This window comes from Epinephelus moara, chromosome 10 (assembly GCF_006386435.1).
Source record: "Epinephelus moara isolate mb chromosome 10, YSFRI_EMoa_1.0, whole genome shotgun sequence".
NCBI classification, from domain to species: domain Eukaryota; kingdom Metazoa; phylum Chordata; class Actinopteri; order Perciformes; family Serranidae; genus Epinephelus; species Epinephelus moara.
In genome coordinates, this window is record NC_065515.1 from 5,259,240 (window position 1) to 5,277,856 (window position 18,617).

The following is an 18,617-nucleotide window of genomic DNA, read 5'->3' on the forward strand; positions in this document are numbered from 1 at the left end:
CTTGGATCACATTAATGCGCAGGTATTTATACACAGATGTTTACAGTAGAATGTCACACTTGACACATCTGTGTTTAAAATTAAAACTGTGTTGTCACTGAGGGGTTTTTTTTAGTGCTAACTAAATGTCATGTTTATAAGTGTTGTTTGGTGTTTCGCAGGCAACCTATCGTCCTTTCCTGCGGCAGATCCTGGAGGAAGTCTTCCACCCTGACAGAGTTGAATGTCCCGACATCGAGCACATGTCTGGAGGCCTCACTGACCTGCTTAAGACTGGCTTCAGCATGTTCATGAAGGTCAGACATTGTCTTCACACACACGCAGATTTGTATGCAATGGGGTCAGCTCACACTCTTCTAGCCTTTCCTTTGCCAGCCTGCTGTGGACAATAAAGTGCTTTCTTCCATCGCTTGAACTTGACCTGATTTAACAGTTTGCTGAGTAAGCTTCTCATGTGTGCACATACACAGTGTTTAAAATAGTGGTCCAATTAAACCATCAAAACCAGCACTATGTAACTTGTGTTTACCCAACACTTTTAATTCCCCTGACGCACAATTCTCCCCTTAGACACATAATGTACATGCCTCCTCACAGTAATATGCTTGCATTCAGTATTATAATTAATACTGCACACATGATCGCATTGTCAATTAATGCAATTACTGATTCTGTGCTCAGGAGCTGAAAGAAAAACACAATGTAGGGACCATTTACACAAGGATCACACTTTATAGGACAAACAGCCACGTGTCTCCACATGGAGTCACCAGCTGCTTCTTTTCACATTTACAAAGCGCAGCTTGCTTCACCACATGGGCTTCACATCCACGCCACTACTTTTCTTGCCAAGTGTTGCCACTGTTGGTGACTTGTTTGTAGAGGCTTGTCTTGAACTGGGGAATCAAGAGAAAAAATGTTTTTCATCTGCACCTGGTGGTTCGTGACTTACCAGCAAAAATGTTAAGTGCTTAATAAATGGCCTCATGGTGGCCCTTATGTCATATCCATAAAGTTATAGTGCTTTACAATTCTCTTGTGATTATAGCGCCACCTATGGGGAAAATACCATGAAATTTAGAGTTATGTTCAGGGTCCATCTCTGCACGTGTGCAAATTAAGTTGCAGTCGGATGTTGCATTGCAGGGACACAGCAGTGTTTATCAATAGGCCATGCCAGGACTGTGGTAACCAATTATATCAGATGTTTGATGAAGACTGGATGAAGTCTATTAGATATGGAATGAAAAAGACAGAATGTCATTGCCAGGACCAAATAAGCATGGCCTATATTTGTTGTATTTTTGTAAAGGTTCTCCAGAACGTAAGGACGAGTTACATGCTGAAAAATGGCTTAACTCAGAAAACTGTGTACTGTCAATGCAAACACATCTAACTACCTGACTGTTGATTAAAGTGAAATCAGACAACCATTTCCACTACTGGGGATCGTGGGGATTGTAACTGGAAAGAACTCACATCAAGCCCTTTCACACAGCCTGCTCAAAGCGGCCGTTATTCTGCCTCGCTGTCCTGTATAAAAAGTTAAAACCTGTAATGGGCAGACAGAGTTGTTCCACCGTAAAGCCGGCAGCAGAGGTTGTAAAACATTTGTTGAAAAGGGACAGCCAGCACGGCAGGACTGCACACACACACACACTAGACACCAGACACCAATGCTGTTGTGTCACACGCCATGCCTCTTGCTTCAGAACAATGGTGTGCGATCTAAAATCACACACTGGGTAAAACCGATGGCGCTGGGAGTCTTCTTCACGTCAGTATTATGGAATCGCTGTGTAAATGGGGCTATTGATACTCCCTGGTGACTGGGGATAGCTACTGAGAGGAAAACAAAAGCTCTATCCTTTTATTATTGTTGGTTGTGCAGTGGCTGACGTACTTCCTTTGTGCCATAAATCGAGCCTTCATTTTCCCAGGAGATCATACCTGGTGGATGACAGAATTGCATCTTAATAGTGCGGCTTCTAGGAAACCAATTTGAACACTGCTGGTGTCATTCCATAGCCATTACATTGTGCAATCAATATTTACTTCATAATGATATCACCAAGACCCATGTCTGTTTCCACGTTAATAAGAAACTATGAGGCAGCAAAGGTCTTAGGTTTGAGCCTGTTTGTAGACTTACAACATTTTCAAAAACAGGGATCAGCACCCACAGGGAAACAGTTATTAAAAGCAAAGCAGTAAGCAGCGCTGATCATCTGAACCATTTAAGGTTTGACATACTACAGATGTAACATTACAATCCAGCAGCTCCATTAAGAATCAGTGTATGATACAGTCTCACATTCAGCCCATGAGTCAGTTCAGTTTGATTTCTGGATTTCAAGTTATTAGAGTTTTTTTAAATCATTCATTTAGATACTTTCGATTTACTAGTCCATCTGCGTCCCAACCCTCAAATATGGTCATGAGCTGTGGGTAGTGACCGAAAGAATGAGGTCATGAATAGAAGTGGCCGAAATGAGTTTCCGCAGTGTCTGGGCTCAGCCTTAGAGATAGGGTACGGAGCTTGGACATCCGGAGGGAGCTCGGAGTAGAGCAGCTGCTTCTTCACGTTTAAAGTGGGCAGTTGAGGTGGTTCAGGCATCTGATCAGGACGCCTCCTGGACGGCTCCTGTTGGATGTGTTCCAGGTATGTCCCAATGGTGGGAGGCCCCGAGGTAGACCCAGAACATGCTTCAGGGATTACATATCTTGTCTTGAGTGGGAATGCTTCGAGGTCCCACAGGAGGAGCTGGAAGGCATTACTGGGGAGAGGGATGTCTGGAATATTTTGCTTGCCTGCTGCCCCCATGACCTGACTTTGGATAAGCAGTTGAAAATGGATGGATGGATGGATGGATGGATGGATGGATGGATGGATGGATGGATGGGTTAGATAGTTTCAAAAGTGTAACCACTCTACAAACGTACATTTTAATCAAACTGTTTTGCTTCACAATAATTATTGCATTTAAACATTGTGCCAGGTCACTGCCTCAGAGAGTTACATTTATTTTTAAGGCACAGGGTAATCCTCAGATGAGTGTGGTCCAGGCACTCGAGGAAAACAAGCTTAATGGGAACAGGAACAAATGCTGTGAGTGGCCAGACAGTAGTCTGGAACACTGTCTTAGTCACAGGAAAGCCTTTATTATTCTTTATTAATCCATTTTAACCCAAAATTCACCTTTTATGAAAAAAAAAGCAGTTTGGTTTGCAGAGAATGTGAAATTGTTGGCAGGAATTACACACTTTCAATCATTCATTTCAAAGAGCAGAATTTCTGGGTTATGTTATTACTTTGGCCGAATGTTTTTCTCCAACAGACATATAGTTTAGGGCCTGTGGGTAACGTATATCCACCGCAGAGCAGATCACTATCCATTCTATGGTCTGATTATTCCACATCTGGGTCTGCTTAAACTGATGATTACCCGGGGGGAAGAATTAGACTGGTTGTGTAACCATGGCCTGGTTTTACACAAATTTAGAAACTTGGCCCACGAACCACCAGCTCAGACGGAGTAAATCCATAAACATGAACTTTGGAGCACACTATAGGAGTACACCCTTCATGCTATAAAACAAGCCAATAAAACTTCTATTTTTAAACACAGAGCCTTCTGTGTACTCCACAGTTAGTTTATACCATTAAACACACCGGACTCTGCAGTCTGGATCGTGCCCAAGTGAGAGCTTGTGCAGTGTTACTTAAACTGTCCATAACCCAGTTGTGTATGTGTGAGTTTGTGTCTAGTCCTTGTTTAGACAGCCCAAGTTGTACAGGAGACCTGGCTCCTGCTCCTTCATAATTGAAGAGCTTCATAATTCAGCTGCAGTTCCTCCATCTGACAAACAGCAGCAACCAAACAGTTTGTAGCCCTTAAATCACCAGATATCTGGGAGCAATTTGCTATTTGCTTACAGTAACTAATGGTCCATGAGAGCGGCCACACTTTGTTTCAGTGTGATCGCGTGTTTTTCACATTTGCATCTGACAGTGTGGCACTTTGCTTTGTGGTCTCTTGCTTTAAAAGTAATGATGAAATAAATGAAAATGATTGGGATGTATGACAACAGGACCTGCAGCGCTGACTTTCAGACATTATCTGAGCAACACTGGCAACATGCCTCCAAACTTTAAAATCAAAGGTACTGAAATCATCTTTGATACATAGAGCAGCAGGTCCTGGGATACAACAGTGGATGTATTTAGGTCAGCTTTTAGGTAGATTGAAATGTTGTGAATTTGTAGAGCATTGCTTTTATTTTGAAGTATCCAGGGTTCCCACAGTTAGGGAAAACCGGGAAAAGTCATGGAATTCCACAATCTCGTTTTCCAGGCCTGAAAAAGTCATAGAATTCTGTTGTGTCTAATAAAGTAATTGTTACAGTAAGCCTTTCCCGTAATGTCACATAATGGCAAATTTATTTTCTGTAGCTGTTGATGCATTTTCGGAATCCATCGGCTGTATTCAGCATCTGACTTCCGGCAGACGGCGATAGAGTGCCAAAGTCACGCCCCTTCCGGTGAAGCTCATGGGACCTTAGATGGGAAAAAATATGAATGGCAGTGAATGAGGAGAGAAATATTATCTTTTGGTCCCGTTTGAGTTGTGACATGAAATCCAAATATGTCGTTAANTTCTAATTAAAAAGCTTATATCTCAACAGTTTTACCACAAAATATGACTTTCTTGAGCTTAAAATGTATGTTTTAAATTCATTAACAACATATTTAGATTTCTTGTCACAACTCAAATGGGAACAAAAGATAATATTGCTCTCCCCATTCACTGCCATTCATATGTTTTCGATCTAAGGTCCCATGAGCTCTACCGGAAGGGGTGTGACTTCGGCACTCTATACAGCCTCTGGGGGCAGGCCCCTGATTTTTTGGCATTCAGGTTTGATTTGGGCGGAGGAGGCGAATTTCTGTTTCCGACTTCCATTTATATATAAGTAAATATGCTGAACCATTGCGATGGGTTCAGAGTTTGCAGTGACGCCAATTATGTTCCGTCTCGTTAGTTCACCGCACGGACCGTTTAACGTGGCAACAACTGCAGCCGGCTCAAACGTGATTGGTCAGTATCACACGGACTACAAACAGCCTACAACCAGAAACCCTTCTTTATTTTCTCCCCGCGCTCCATGTCTCCCTCCAGGTAGCTGGAATTATGTTTGAATAGAATTTGAATCTGTTTGAATAATGCTAGGAAAGTGGGGTAAAATAAATCTTTGTGTTGGGTCATAAATCTCAAATTTTTTATACCTGCGCCCCACTGATACTTTTAAATTGCACCACATTTTTAAGATGAGCAATTGACATAGGAAGCCTATGGTGTTCAGTTGTTACTCAGAGCACCAGTGCTCACTTTTGTTTCTTTAAACTGCTCTGGAAGTATAGAGCATGCTGGTTTGAAAGTACAGAGCATTCTTTTTTTTTATACCAACATCACTGTCAGCTCTCCCTCCTCTAGTCAGGGAGCTCTACTGCTCCAAGTCCACAGACTGCACATAATAATAAGTGGAGTAAAGTGCACAATACAGTACTGTTTGTTATACGTTGTGAATGGTCATGACAGATGTATTATTGGTTCTTGAAAAGCCAAGTTTTAAAATTCTGTCCATGAAAATTTGTGGGAACCCTGAGTACCGTTTCCCACCTCTGAGCAGGTTGCCAGTTGAGAGATGGGACATTTTTTACAATTATAGGCTATTGTTACAACACTCTACACACTTAACACAAATCCTTACACCAAACCAGCAAAACATTACACAAAAGCAAGCAGTTCTTGCAACAAAAAAAAGTTGTTTCTCGTTACTGATGTTATAGCATCAGTACAGTACACACAAACCATCAGCTGCTGCAGTGTTGTAGCTAATGTGGATCCTAATACACTAAACTAATTGAATAAGCACACGGATCATTAGCTACACACTGATAAGATAAATGAAAAGCACTTGTGTCTTTTGCTTTTTCCATGTGCAGGGTATAGCAGATTGCAATTAAGTTTTGCATACATGTAGTAAACACACATGCACACAGGTATCCAAATGTGTAAAGTATGTATGTGTATTCCTAAATGTTCTATCACTCCTCAAACAACCAAAGCCAGAAGATGAAAATGAAAACATTTGTGTTAGATTTTAAAAAGAACAGAAAACATTAGGTGTCTTCCTTGTGGGTCTGGCCGTTAGACTTCATCCACGTCTCTTAGTCCAATTTCGGCCTCCATTGTTGTCCAAACCAAATGTTTACCTGTGGCCTATTTAAAGTTCTGAAGTTCTGAATGTAAGTGAACTCATTATGTAAAAGCGGTTTTAAATGTGTCAGTGTGGAAAGACATTTGGCAAAATAGTGTAGCGATGTAGAGACTAATGTTTGCAGTTTTCCTAGAAGTGTGTTATTAAAGGTGTGATTTTCAGCCAGCTTTGTTTCATAACAGTGTGGGTAGGGTGTGTAAATGAACTGATAAACATCCCTCCATCTTGTCAGTGGCCTGTTCATCACTCATTTCAAAGGCAGATGAAGCAAATGCATCATCATATGGGTTTAGGGCTGTTTGCTCAAACTACAGATTGTACCTCTACATTGCCTATTTCTCACCTGTTTTCAGAAACATATTTAAGCTTACTGTTTAACTGTAGTTTGAGATAGTTTGTTGCCCGCCATCTGCCATGTTGCTGTCTGTATTTAACTGGCATTACGTCACCCTTCAGCAGGAGCGTTTATTGATTCAGTGCAACCCAGTGCATTCTGGTTGTTGTAGGTTTTCTACCTCGAGAGCAAAAGCAAATGCCACAGCCCTTTAACCCTGTTTTCTCTGGTCAGTATTTGTGACTGAGGCATCATGCTGCTCCTGTGTGTAATATTAGGTAGGCGCGACAGGTGTGTAATGTAACACAACTGCGTTTGCCTCTAGTGTGACATATAAGATATGTCTGCAGTGCTTTCTAAAGAATACCAAAACATGGCATCAATAATTTACCGTCTCTGTCATATGGCGTCTGATCTCGTCCTCTGCTCTGACGATAAGGAGCTCCTGGACTTCAGTGTTTTCTCAATTTGCCACTGTTTTTCTTCTTTGAGTTAGACACTAGCTGCTATCAGCTTCTTTTTAAATCTCCCATGGTGGGTTGCGTGCATAACACATCCTCAAAACGTCACACTCGTGCCACCCATGATCCCGTCCTGCTGGGTGTCCCATTTATACAGACATTTCAGCGCTCAGAGGCGAGACAACTCTGCCCCATGATCCTAATTATCCTACCTGTATTCAAGCCTTGAACAGGCAGTTTAAAAGGGGCCACTGTTAGTGTTTGAGCTTTCAGAAGGAAACATTAAAATCACTGTTCTGGAAATTCACTATATTCAATTTTCTTATTTTGTTTGTTGACTCCTGACAAGAAAAAGGTCCTGGTTTGAATCCACTGACAGGCAGAATGGATGGAGATCATCTGAATGTGTTTTCTGATGATCTATTGTTTGAGTGTGACCTGCGTGGAAATAGTGGACATGTTAGTATAGTGGACATTTTGCTCAAGACAATAACAGCTCATAGCCAGCATTAATTATTTAAAGAATTTATATCAAGAAAATGTAGTGAGCGGTGTCTTTAATAAAGCCTGGGGATGTATTTTGTCATCATGTTTTCTTCGCCTCACTCACACTTGGCAGCACATTTCCCCTCTCTTTTCCACACACTTCCATAAGCCCTTCCCTCCCTGTCTATCCCATGGCAGTACACATGGTCTAGACACTGAGCCACAGTGTGTGTGTGTGGATTCACTAAACATGCAGCTGGTGATGTACTAGCACATTGAGTTGTTGTGTCTGTTTTGTCTTCCCGTGCCACAGAACCCTGGTTGAAATACCAAATCTCATATGAGCAGAATACTCTCAAAAAATTTTCCTCTCACATTTTTTGGCTAAACACATGTTGAATCATCCTTGACATGCTTTACTCCCAGCCTGCTGGTGCTTCACGTGTACAGCCACTCTCTCCTCGGGTCCGCCCCCTGCAGCTCTGATTGCTCGGTTAGCATTCACAGGCTGCAGATGTGTCCTGACTGGCGCTCGGCAACCAATGGCACAAAGCCATTATTTCACCTACAGCCAATCGTGCTCAGCAGAAACAGCGGACTGTTAAAATTCATCTTTGTGTGGGACTTTTGTTTGTCTGCATGTGTTGTATGAGTGTGTGTGTTCACCTGCTTACATGTCCACGTGTCAGCCGTCATATTAACACTAGGGTGAGAACACATTCATCCACTGAGCTTTGTTTTGAGACATGAGTCTTAATAGAGCCCACTGTCATCATCACAGTATCACAGGTGTTCAGCTGAGCAGTGACTCAACATCAACACACACACACACACACACAGGGAATGATTAGGTGTTACCTACTGAGAGTTAGTTGTTTGTTACAGACTGTTCTATAGTAAAGGTCCTGACACACCAAGCCGACGATCGGCCGTCGACCAAAGTCGGGCCGTTGGTGAGCATCTGTCGGCCTAGTTTTTGCGGTGTGTCCCGCACCGTCGGCCCTGCAGCGTCGGCGTCAGCAGCTTTTCGGACGATCGAGCATGTTGAATCGGCGGCGGAGCTAGTCTGTGAAAGAGATCACTCTGATTGGCTGTTTAGGTTTTATTCCCTCGCCTCTGTAGCGAGTGAATCTGCCTGTAGTGATACCGGTGCTTCCTCCTCACTCAGCTGCCCGACAGATCCGCTGCTTCTTCCCACTTTAACCTGAATAACAAACCGGAGCTAGCTGGGAGCATGACCGGAGGGAAGCACAGCCAGTTAGCCTCCGCTAGCTTCCCAGCTAGCCCCCGCTCTCCGTTTGAATCCAAATGGAGAGCCGGGGCTAGCTGCACACCTCGGCTGTCAGGATGTACCACTCTGTCACTCCACTCTCTCTCACGCAGGCGCAGAACGTACGTGCCACTTGGCTGTCGGATGTAGTCCGTGTAGTGTGTTCAAATGCAACTGACACAGGGCGACGTGAGGCGACACAGCAGTTGGCTTTCGGCGCCGCTAGTTCTTTGATGTCGGTTTGGTGTGTCAGCTCCTTTAGACACAGCATCGACTCCTCCGACAGCTTAAAAATACACTGACCAATCACAATGTCCTTTCTTTACTCCAGGTGAGTCGCCCACATCCCAGCGACAACCCTCTGCTCTTCCTCTTCCTGGTTGGTGGGGTCACGCCGTCAGAGCTTCGTCTCATCAAAGAGATGGTTACGACACATAAACCAGGGACCCAGGTAAGTAGGCAACTGTCAGATGACTAACGTGTGCATCCTCACATGTGTGAGTCCTGTTGACTTCTTTTTCTGTCATGTTCTGTAATGAGCTCTGTTTTAGTTTCATTTGCCATTTTCTGTTTGGTATTGGGGAAAAAAAACACTCATCATTCAAACTGTCATTTAAGCAGACCTGGTGACGTCTTTCAGATCACTCTCACTGAATCTTTGTGAGACACACAAATACAATCCCTCTCAATAATCACTTATAATCCACTACAAGTGTGTGGCAGTGTATTGTTAAGCAGAGACTCTGCCCTCTTTTTCTTGATTTACTCTCATTTTCTGTGTTTGAAACGTTTATGGACATGTAACCTCACAGCATTTAGGTGAGGATGGGGCTTTGTAAAAAGGAAGCAACCAGGTACCAGACCACAAGCAACAGACGTCGAAGAGACACAGCTGAAAAAACACAAACACCATGCGAGTGAATCTGGGGTTGGCTTTACTTTAACTTTCACTGGCGAGCATGTTTGCAAACAGTAACCAACAATCCTGCATAGTATACCTTTAAAGTTTTAAGCAAGCAGGAACCTCAGAGCTTACAAATGAAGCCAACACAGAAGTGCAAAAAACTGCAGTTATTTGGAGAGGCCAGCCAATCCCCATAGACCCTGTTTTATTGGTATTTGTGTTCCATTTTATGCTACTTCTACTCAACTACCTTTTAGATGTTCATTTTTTTTACTCTGCTAAATTATATTTGACAGCTACACTTGTCGAAATTAAAATACAGCAGTAAAAATACAAGCGTATAAGGTAGTATCAGGGATAACACAACAAAGCCCAAGACTTAGTTCCATCTTAGTCCCTGAATCAATTTATAAAGTATGATGCATTATTTTAGATATAAATATACATATAAAAGAGTGTGTTAAATGGTTAATCTTAGCACTACTTTGACCAGCTAGAGCAGGGTCAGCAACCTTTACTATCAAAAGAACCAAAAAAAATTGGCCAGAAAAAGTTATATGTAAGGTTTGCCATGTATGAAAACACTGAAGAACATTAAAAAATATGCTTTAATCGTTGATTTCAGTGATAAAGACTCAGATAAATGAAATGCAAATAAACACCCACAGAGCTTTGAGTCAGCCAACAAGTAGAGTTGCAACCCAACAGGCCACTCTCTCAATAACAAGGTAAGGTTAGCATCTCTAATCTATGTTTCTTGATACTTGCAGATGGATGTGTTATTGATGTATCAATTAAAAACAATGCAGATAGAGATTATGTGTGGATGATTAATCAACATCCACTTCATAGTCTTTTGTTGTTATATCACAAGCAGTCTGTAGGAGGGTGCATGTTGCTGCTGATGACTCGTTCAGATTATCTTCAAAAAGCATTCATGTTCTTTTAGAAACACAAAACTGTGAAATACAAATTTGGTGAGAAAAAATTAAATGGAGTCTATTGAACTAAACTGACATTGAATTGAACTGAGTCATCTCCAGCCATAATACATCAGATAATTGGGGATAAAAATAAGGAGAGACTCTGTTTTGTTGCACATTTAGGTGACCCTCACAGGGCAGGTTTCAGACTGGCCCTGGCCCAAAAGCATTCATGTTCCTTTAGAAATACAAAACTGTGAAATACTGATTCAGAAAGAAAAATTAAAATGGAGTCTACTGAACTGAACTGAAGTGAGTGAGTCATCTCGAGCCAAAATACAACAAATAATCAGAGAGAAAGACGCAGAAAGACTTTGTGTTGTCGGCACAATTAGGTGAGCCTTGGAGGACAGGTTTCAGGCTGAGTGAACCAACGTAAATGCTGACCTACATACACAGGAGGCTCAGATCAGGTGTAGAGGTGCGAGTTTCATCTGAGTGTGGCACGTATTAACACTGCAGTTGCATCCATGAGGTGCTGGATCTGTCTGTCTGTGTGTTTGGGTGGTTTAAGTGCTGATTATATATGCGGTCCACACTGACATGCAAAACATGCAGATGGATGCGTTTCCTTGGTGCCAGAGGAGTGCAGGGAAGGTGAAGAGGGAGATCAGGCTGGGTAATGTGGGTTTGTCTTAATAAAAGGCTTTGAGAATGAGGCCAGAGGCAATGAAAGGCCTGGCGAGGATCAAAGCCTTCCATCTGTAATCAGGAAAACTGAATAAAGACGAGCTTATACAATAATCGGCTGGCTGGCCCACACACATGCTGATCTCAGCACATGCACTCCAACCTGAGCACGTACATGTATAACATACTGTAAGCAAGTCTGTGTATGAATGATAGCAGGTTTCAGTGGACCAGACTGAAAACATACTGCAAAGTTTTGGTCTTGCAATTGGACTAAATTCCTCTGAAACACACTAATGCTGCCACTACAAACAGGCCTCGCGCCAATTTTAGGTGCTGACCCAGAGTTAAAGCAACACTGCTGCAGAGAAACAGAGCGTCTCTGTTATACAACACAAGAGGGCGGGGGTTCTTATTCCATCCAGAAAGCACTCAAACATGGCAAACCTCAGCAAAAAGTAACTTAAAGGGACAGTTCACCCCAAAATCAAAAACGCATATTTATAAACTTACCTGTTGTGCTGTTAATCACTTTAGATTGTTTTGGTGTGAGTTGCAGAGTGTTGGAAATGTCGGCCGTAAGGATGTTTGCCTTCTCTCCAATATATTGGAACTAGATGGCACTCGAGTTGTGGAGCTCAAAGCGCCAAAAAATACATTTGAAGAACTCAACAGAAATGTCTCTTTCCAGAAATCATGACCCGGTTACTGAAGATAATCCACAGACCTTGTTGTGCACAGTTTCATGTAGGAACTATTTTCTTGACAGCATTTTGGCATACTCTCATAGTAATAAAATGCACCACTTGAGCAGTGTCTTCAACATCACTATAATAACATCAGGAGCCCCCCATGGCATCAAGCGTCATTATTTGACGTTCAGGACAATTGATATGGCATAAGGAATGCAGATCTGCTTTGATGGGTGGGTAGGGAGTTGGGTAAGTTCAAAAAGCACAGGACTTTGACCTAAGAAAGTGGTGTTTGTATCTTATTTGAAACTACGGTTGCTTTCAATCAAACTCAAGTTCATTTGCCCCCTTAGTGTGGTTCGTTTGGGCAGGTGTGAACACAGCAATCACACTCAGGTGCACACCTAAACAACCGGACCGAGACCTTCTTGAAGAGGTGGTCTCAGTCCGGTTACAAACGAACTCTGCTGCAGTTTGTTTGTGGTGAGAAGGTGTTCCGACCTGGATCTGAAGCAACTGCAGTCACATGACACATTGTTTGGGTTAAACATGAGCATGTTACAGTCCTGGAGGATTATTAATGTGCACCTCCTCCTGTACTGCCTTAATATGCACATTCAGCACATCCAATGCATCAAAACATTGTTTTCTAGTTGGAGCCGCGCCTCGTTTTCAAACTGTATGGTTTGACTAAAATGAACAATGACAGCAATATAGTCCACGATGAGCAGCGCTAAAATCAACCTGCGTAGTTGTCCCTCCATTGTGACATTAGAAAGTGTCACATTTATCTTGCAAGTGTACTCTTCTTCAACGTTTGCTTTACTTCCTGGATTTTTCCCACATGGAAATTCTGACCAATCAAGAGCAGCTTTCTCACACAAGGCATTTGATCTGGTCCTCTTGTAAATGCTGCCGTGAGAACACGAACCAACTCTAGGCAATTATACAACTTTGTAAAAAATAAATGAGTCCCTGATTCAGATCAAAGGAGACGACTCTAGATCTGAAAGCACCTTAAAAGTCATTAGTCACTCATTAGTAACATGAATTGCCTCACATGACTTAAATCAATCACAGTCGTTGCCTGACCCTAATCAAGTAGTTTTCACACCTAACCCTGTTCTGATCTCAGCGTTCAGTTTTTTTGTTACATCAGTCGTTGTAGTCGTTAGTAACAAGAGTCATTAGTCATGAGTCGTTAGTCATGACATGACGAATATCAAATATGATAATTTCCCAACCATATCCAAGTAGTTTTGTTGCCTAAACCCAACCATCAACCCCTTAAAGTCACGTTAGTCGACTCACATAACTCACTGTTGACACCTTCCACATCCAGATGTGCCAACCCCTTCTGTGTCAGGACACAGCGCAAAAGGCTGCCTTCCAGCGTCATTGTAATAACACAGTGGGCTTCTGCTTAAGTGCCATCTAGCTCCTTTTGGAACTTTTGGATCCACACCAAATTCAGTCACTCCTTTATTTAGTCATCTCAGGACTTTCCACCAATTTTCATTTAGAATAGAGTGAAAAGTTATTCTTCAAATTCAGCTTTAGTGACAAACCCCTCACCCCCTGTAGGCTTCACAGGTGAATGTAAAAGGTTTGCTGTGTGTCATCCCCTCTCTCTCCCTCCCCTCTTTGCTGTCACTCTCCAGCTGCTCTGTAATAAAGGCAACAAAATCCCCCCCAAAAAAAGTTTGTGCCAGTAGTTTGTTTCTTTACATAGATAAAGACTGCACAGCTCGAATTCTCAGAAGTTATGTATGTATGTGTGTAATGTGAAGCTCCTTTCAGACATGTGCGTTATTACATAAATGAGATGACAATCTTGGGTTTTGGTCTTGTGTCTGAAAACTCTTTTGAGACTGACTTCATTATCCTGGCAAAATAAAATAAAATTGAACAAGGGATAGTTTTGGCTTACCAAAAAGTACTCTTTGAGATAATACGCCCCCTAAAAACAGTCAAACAATGAAAACAAACTGAGCCCAGCGCATCCTTGGCAGAAGTAATTAAATCAAATTAAGAAAATAAACCAGTTGCCAAGGCTCCTGATTCATGCACCTTGATGACTGCCAATTTGCACATTACTAACCCTGACATTCACATCTGCTTCATTTATTAGTGTTGTGTTACTTCCAGTGACATTTTCTTACCCCAGTGAGTGTGTCGTTGCTCTGCTCCAGGTGCTGGTTTTGTCCACCAGATTACTGAGGCCGACGGATATCCCCGAGCTGCTCTTCACCACCCAAAGACTGTTGCCTGATATCGGTGTCTAAAAGGGCCGTCACGTGGAAACGCACGAATGCACACGTGGAAGGACACATGCACCGCAAACGTCATGGCGCCTCGTCAGGTGTGAGTCTGGTAATCAGAGTCACTGTCAAAAGCTGCGAAATGAAAAAGAAGGACGTGTTTCCGAAATTCTGAGGGGAACTGTTATTATGTAAAAGTAGCTGTTGGGTTTATTTTTCTTGAAGACAGAACAGAAAATGTCTGAGCGAAAGATGTAAAACGACATCAAATAATAATATGTAACAATAAAATCTTTTTAAACAGTCACGTGTGATGATGTCTTTGCACACATAAGGCTCAGTGAAAAGCAGGCTGTGTGTGAACACGAGGAAGGCTTCCTGTTTATGGTGGAGTGAATACACACTCTCTGTTAGCGCCCATTCACACCTCGACACATCATATGGTGACAAAGAAGAGCGGAATAATTAACAAGTCGTTTCACACTGTCTGCTGAGGCCGCTAATTTGCTCACACTTTGAGCTCACCTACACCTTCCTGCACCCCTCGCCTCACACACAAGTACACACCTCCCATTCTCTCTTTATTCTCTCCAACATGAATCACCTCAGCTAGAGCTCACTAATTTCACCCACCTACACGCCTGAATCGATAGTGAACAAGAGTCCCCCACATTTTGTCACACAGAGAAAGAGAGACCAGTAAATCCCTCTGACAGGCTGGAACACCACACTCAGGATTCACTAATAAGGCTTTTGGATTGTAAATAAACAGATCTCTCTAACATAATAACACACACACACTCAGTTTTATTGGAAAAGCGTTCATATCATTTTCTCCTCATCTTCTGGGAGCTTGCAATTCTCAGAAGACTCCCCAAGAAAAACTAACATAAATTCTGTGGTGCTGTTGGTTTAGGCTGTTTCAACACCTTTTTTTTGTCAGCCTCATTTTCTGGGGTCACTGACTGCAGCAGGGTTTTAGCTGCAGACGGATCTCAAGGCCGGAGAAGTGGCTGTACAGTCATGCCTCTATTGTCTTCAATGTTATTCATTAATGCTGTTTTGGCAGCATTTTATAACTTTTTCTGTGAGTCATCCCCCCTCACAGCGGCAGAGGTGTTTCTCATTGTGTTGTGGAGCCAAGGTCATCACAAGCTCAAAAACTTATGAAACGCGTATGTGCTTGATACACATATGCAAATGAAAAACCGGAGACATGTTCAAATTCATCATTTTTATTGTGAACAAACAGTGAATTTCTATCAAACAAATAAATAACAATAGGCCCTTTGGATCATTTTTTTTTAATAAAGTGCATCAGTGATAATAACCACCACACGCTACATACTGTGTTCGTTGTCCCGTTACAACCCCCACCCCACCTCCTCTCATCATTCTGTCACACACAATAATGGTTCTGGATGCTGCAAAAATATACTGCAGGTATCGACATACTAGAGTACACACACATACACACACATGGCAGCACAGAGCCTTGGCTGAAGTGGCTGGTATAATAATACCAGCATTTAGTGGTGCCATGTAGTGGCAGTCTGAATACAGAAAAGACACAATGGGCAACACAGCTAAAAATAAGCGTCCTCGAGCCTGCTGTTGCCAGGAGAGCTCGATTTACAGTTTTTGATTTTATATGCAGAGTGTTGGGATTAGTCAGCCTCACACAGCTGCCTCTGTGTCCTCAGGTGTCATTTCTACTCCTGAACAAATGAACCTTCTTGCTGCTTATCCTCACACATGGTATCTGACAGGGCAGACACCTGCCACTTAGAGGCCATTGCGTCTGTAAAGGTTCATCAGCCTCTCTCTACTTAGAACCCAACCACTGTTCATTCCATCTGCCTTCTTCAGCCAGACCGATACAGGACGCCATGGGAGAAGCATTAATCTTCTCTGTCCTCTTTTTCTCTACCATTTTCAATGCTTCCTTTCTTTCTGTGGCCACCCTGGACCACGTTCAACATCTCGTCCTCCTCACACCGATGTGACAGTCCTCACTTTGGCTGATAGCGCCTGCTTGAAGCGCCTCTTCAGGTCTTGCATGTTGGGAGACTTTGGCCGGGGGATGAGGGGCGAGCGCCTCTTCTCCGTGGCGGCGCTGGCAGAGTTGTGTGAGGAGTTAGGGGCAGGAGGCGGCTGCTTGGCGAGCTGGCAGCACAGCTTATGGAAAGCTTTGTGCACCTGGCTGTAGTCCTCGCTGGCAGACACTTCATAGAAAGAGCAGCCCAGCGTTCCCGCCAGCAAAGGGCCCTGCTGGGAGTCGACCTGCCTCAGGTGCAGCAGGTCCGCCTTATTGGCCAGCAGGATTACGGGAGGCATGTTGGCGCCTCCGGTGCGCACAACCAGCTGGTGCAACTGATCGATCAAATCAAAGCTGCGACGGTCTGTCACGGAGTACACCAGCACCACTGCATCAGCCCACTGTATGGAGCAGGTCACATGATCTGGTAGATTGATGCCATTATCAGTCAACTGGGGAGGAAAGAAAAGGAGACTGATTAAAACACTTAAAACATTTTAATCGTTTTCTGATTAACAAAAAAATGAAGATTGAACGTTCCCTGACTTCATGCAACTGATCTTTAGTAATGACTGGAATGTTGACTGAGGCAGACATGAGCTATAGGGTTTCTCCTCCAGGACAGTGAGGTGTGGGCGACTGAGGAGTCTGGACCAGGATCAGGGTATCATTTACCCTGGCCTCAGACATCCATTAGCCTAAATAGGAGATTACAGCCAGACTGAAGGGCTCTACTTCAGGAGAAAATATACATACACATACGTCTTTGGTTTTGGACTGGAGCCCAGTCAGAGAGAGGTTTAGATGGTCTTAACAGCCAGACAGTCAATTAGATTATATTATCTTTGTATTGGATTATCCTCCACAGATTTTCATATGTTGAACCCTGACAGCTCAGTTTCTTTACAGTCAGCTCAGGGAAAATAAACCATAATCTGTCTGAGGAGAGGAGAGCTTAAAAGATAGTCTTACCTCCACACCAGGAGTGTCTTGAACCTGGATGGTGACTTGCTCTCCATCCACCTGGACTTCTCTGGAGTAGAGATTTCCTGTAGAGAAGAAACAACATTAATTTCAACACCAATAGTTTGACCATGTTAGAAAGCCATTTCAGCTCCTTTAATTCTCAAAGAGTAGCCTGTGCAGCTCAGTTACTCACCAGCATTTCTCTCATAGTCTCCGATGAAGCGCCTCGTTAGGAATCTCACCACAAGCGCTGAAACAAAAAAAGCAAGAGCACATTATTAGACAGATATAAAACAACGTAAATCACTTCGAAACGAGGATGTGAGTAAATTACACTAAAACGCAAACATTTGATTTATTTTCTTACCTGTTTTGCCAACTCCGCTGCCTCCTATCACAGACATTTTAATGACCCGGTTTGGCACCGAGCATTCAGGTGCTGAGTATTCCGCAATGGTCGTCATGTTCTGGATGAGACGCATTTTTCTTTTATTATTCGTTTCGTCGAATCCGTCCAAGAAAGCAAAATGGAAATTTGTCCAAACTGTTTCACAGCTCGCAGACAAACCCCTCAGATAAAACTGACAAAGTAAATCCTGTTTAACTCCCGAGGATGTGCGGCACAAGTGAAACAAGCCGACACTGGTGCTGTGTGGATGAGACGCAAAGACTCACTGCTGCTGTGAGAGGAGCGCTCGCGGCTTATATAGCGCTCCAGCGGCGGTCACATCTGATTGGGCGCTGGTCTCCCCCCCTCCCTCGTGCGCCTCCGCCTACACGTGGATATTCAGGATAGACACAAGCAAGAAATGCTCTTGCAACAGGTGGGACCGCTGGCAGGGTGTCCGGACAGAACAGGCTTTCTAATGGGAGGAGACGAGCGAGAGAATTATTTATTTTTTTTGCGTTACGTTTGGCTCTTGTCATGGAATATATTATAATCAAAAACAACATAAATGCCACAAAAAGAATCTTATTTTGCAGTGACACAGTTTTCTCATTAGTAAATTATAAATAGTTTTCCCCACATTATTTTAGCATTGCTCACATCCTCAAGTCTGTTTATACAGCACATGTTCACATGCTCAGCCCATTTCAACAGCTTTTATTATCAGCTGGATTTTCTGCACCCACTGACTGCACCAGGATTCTAGCTGCAGACTGATCTCCACCTGAGGAGCGACTGTGCAGTCGTATTGTCTTCAGTGCTATTCATCAGTGCTCTTATCAAAGCATTTTGTAACTTATTCTGAGTCATCCCCCTCACAGCAGCAGTGATGTTTGCCATTGTGTTATGAAGCCAAGGTCAT

At 43.0% G+C, this 18,617-nt stretch overlaps 2 protein-coding genes across 2 annotated transcripts in view; one reads left to right on the forward strand and one right to left on the reverse strand.

Annotated features, from left to right (window-relative positions):
- The window catches only part of scfd2 (sec1 family domain containing 2), a 127,025-nt gene extending 112,415 nt beyond the window's left edge, over positions 1-14,610 (forward strand). Inside the window, exons 7-9 of the mRNA XM_050054042.1 lie at positions 162-296; positions 9,165-9,284; positions 14,235-14,610. Of these exons, the coding sequence (XP_049909999.1) occupies positions 162-296; positions 9,165-9,284; positions 14,235-14,327 (348 nt within the window). The 3' untranslated portion in view covers positions 14,328-14,610. The remainder of the gene's footprint in view (positions 1-161; positions 297-9,164; positions 9,285-14,234) is intronic.
- A 914-nt stretch (positions 14,611-15,524) lies between these two features.
- rasl11b (RAS-like, family 11, member B) lies at positions 15,525-17,985 on the reverse strand. The gene is made up of 4 exons (XM_050054045.1): positions 17,675-17,985; positions 17,501-17,557; positions 17,314-17,390; positions 15,525-16,793 (listed from the first exon to the last, which is right to left on the reverse strand). The coding sequence occupies exons 1-4, from the start codon at positions 17,787-17,789 to the stop codon at positions 16,296-16,298; spliced, it is 747 nt and encodes a 248-aa protein (XP_049910002.1). The 5' UTR covers positions 17,790-17,985; the 3' UTR covers positions 15,525-16,295.
- Positions 17,986-18,617: the final 632 nt, after the last annotated feature.

Excerpts from the sequence above, each read along its gene's own strand:
- rasl11b (XM_050054045.1), bottom strand. The coding sequence starts at position 17,789 with ATGCGTCTCATCCAGAACATGACGACCATTGCGGAATACTCAGCACCT. Across the intron at positions 17,558-17,674 it reads CAGCGGAGTTGGCAAAACAG|CGCTTGTGGTGAGATTCCTA; the intron begins GTAAGAAAATAA and ends TTTTTGTTTCAG. Across the intron at positions 16,794-17,313 it reads AAGACACTCCTGGTGTGGAG|TTGACTGATAATGGCATCAA; the intron begins GTAAGACTATCT and ends TTTCCTCCCCAG.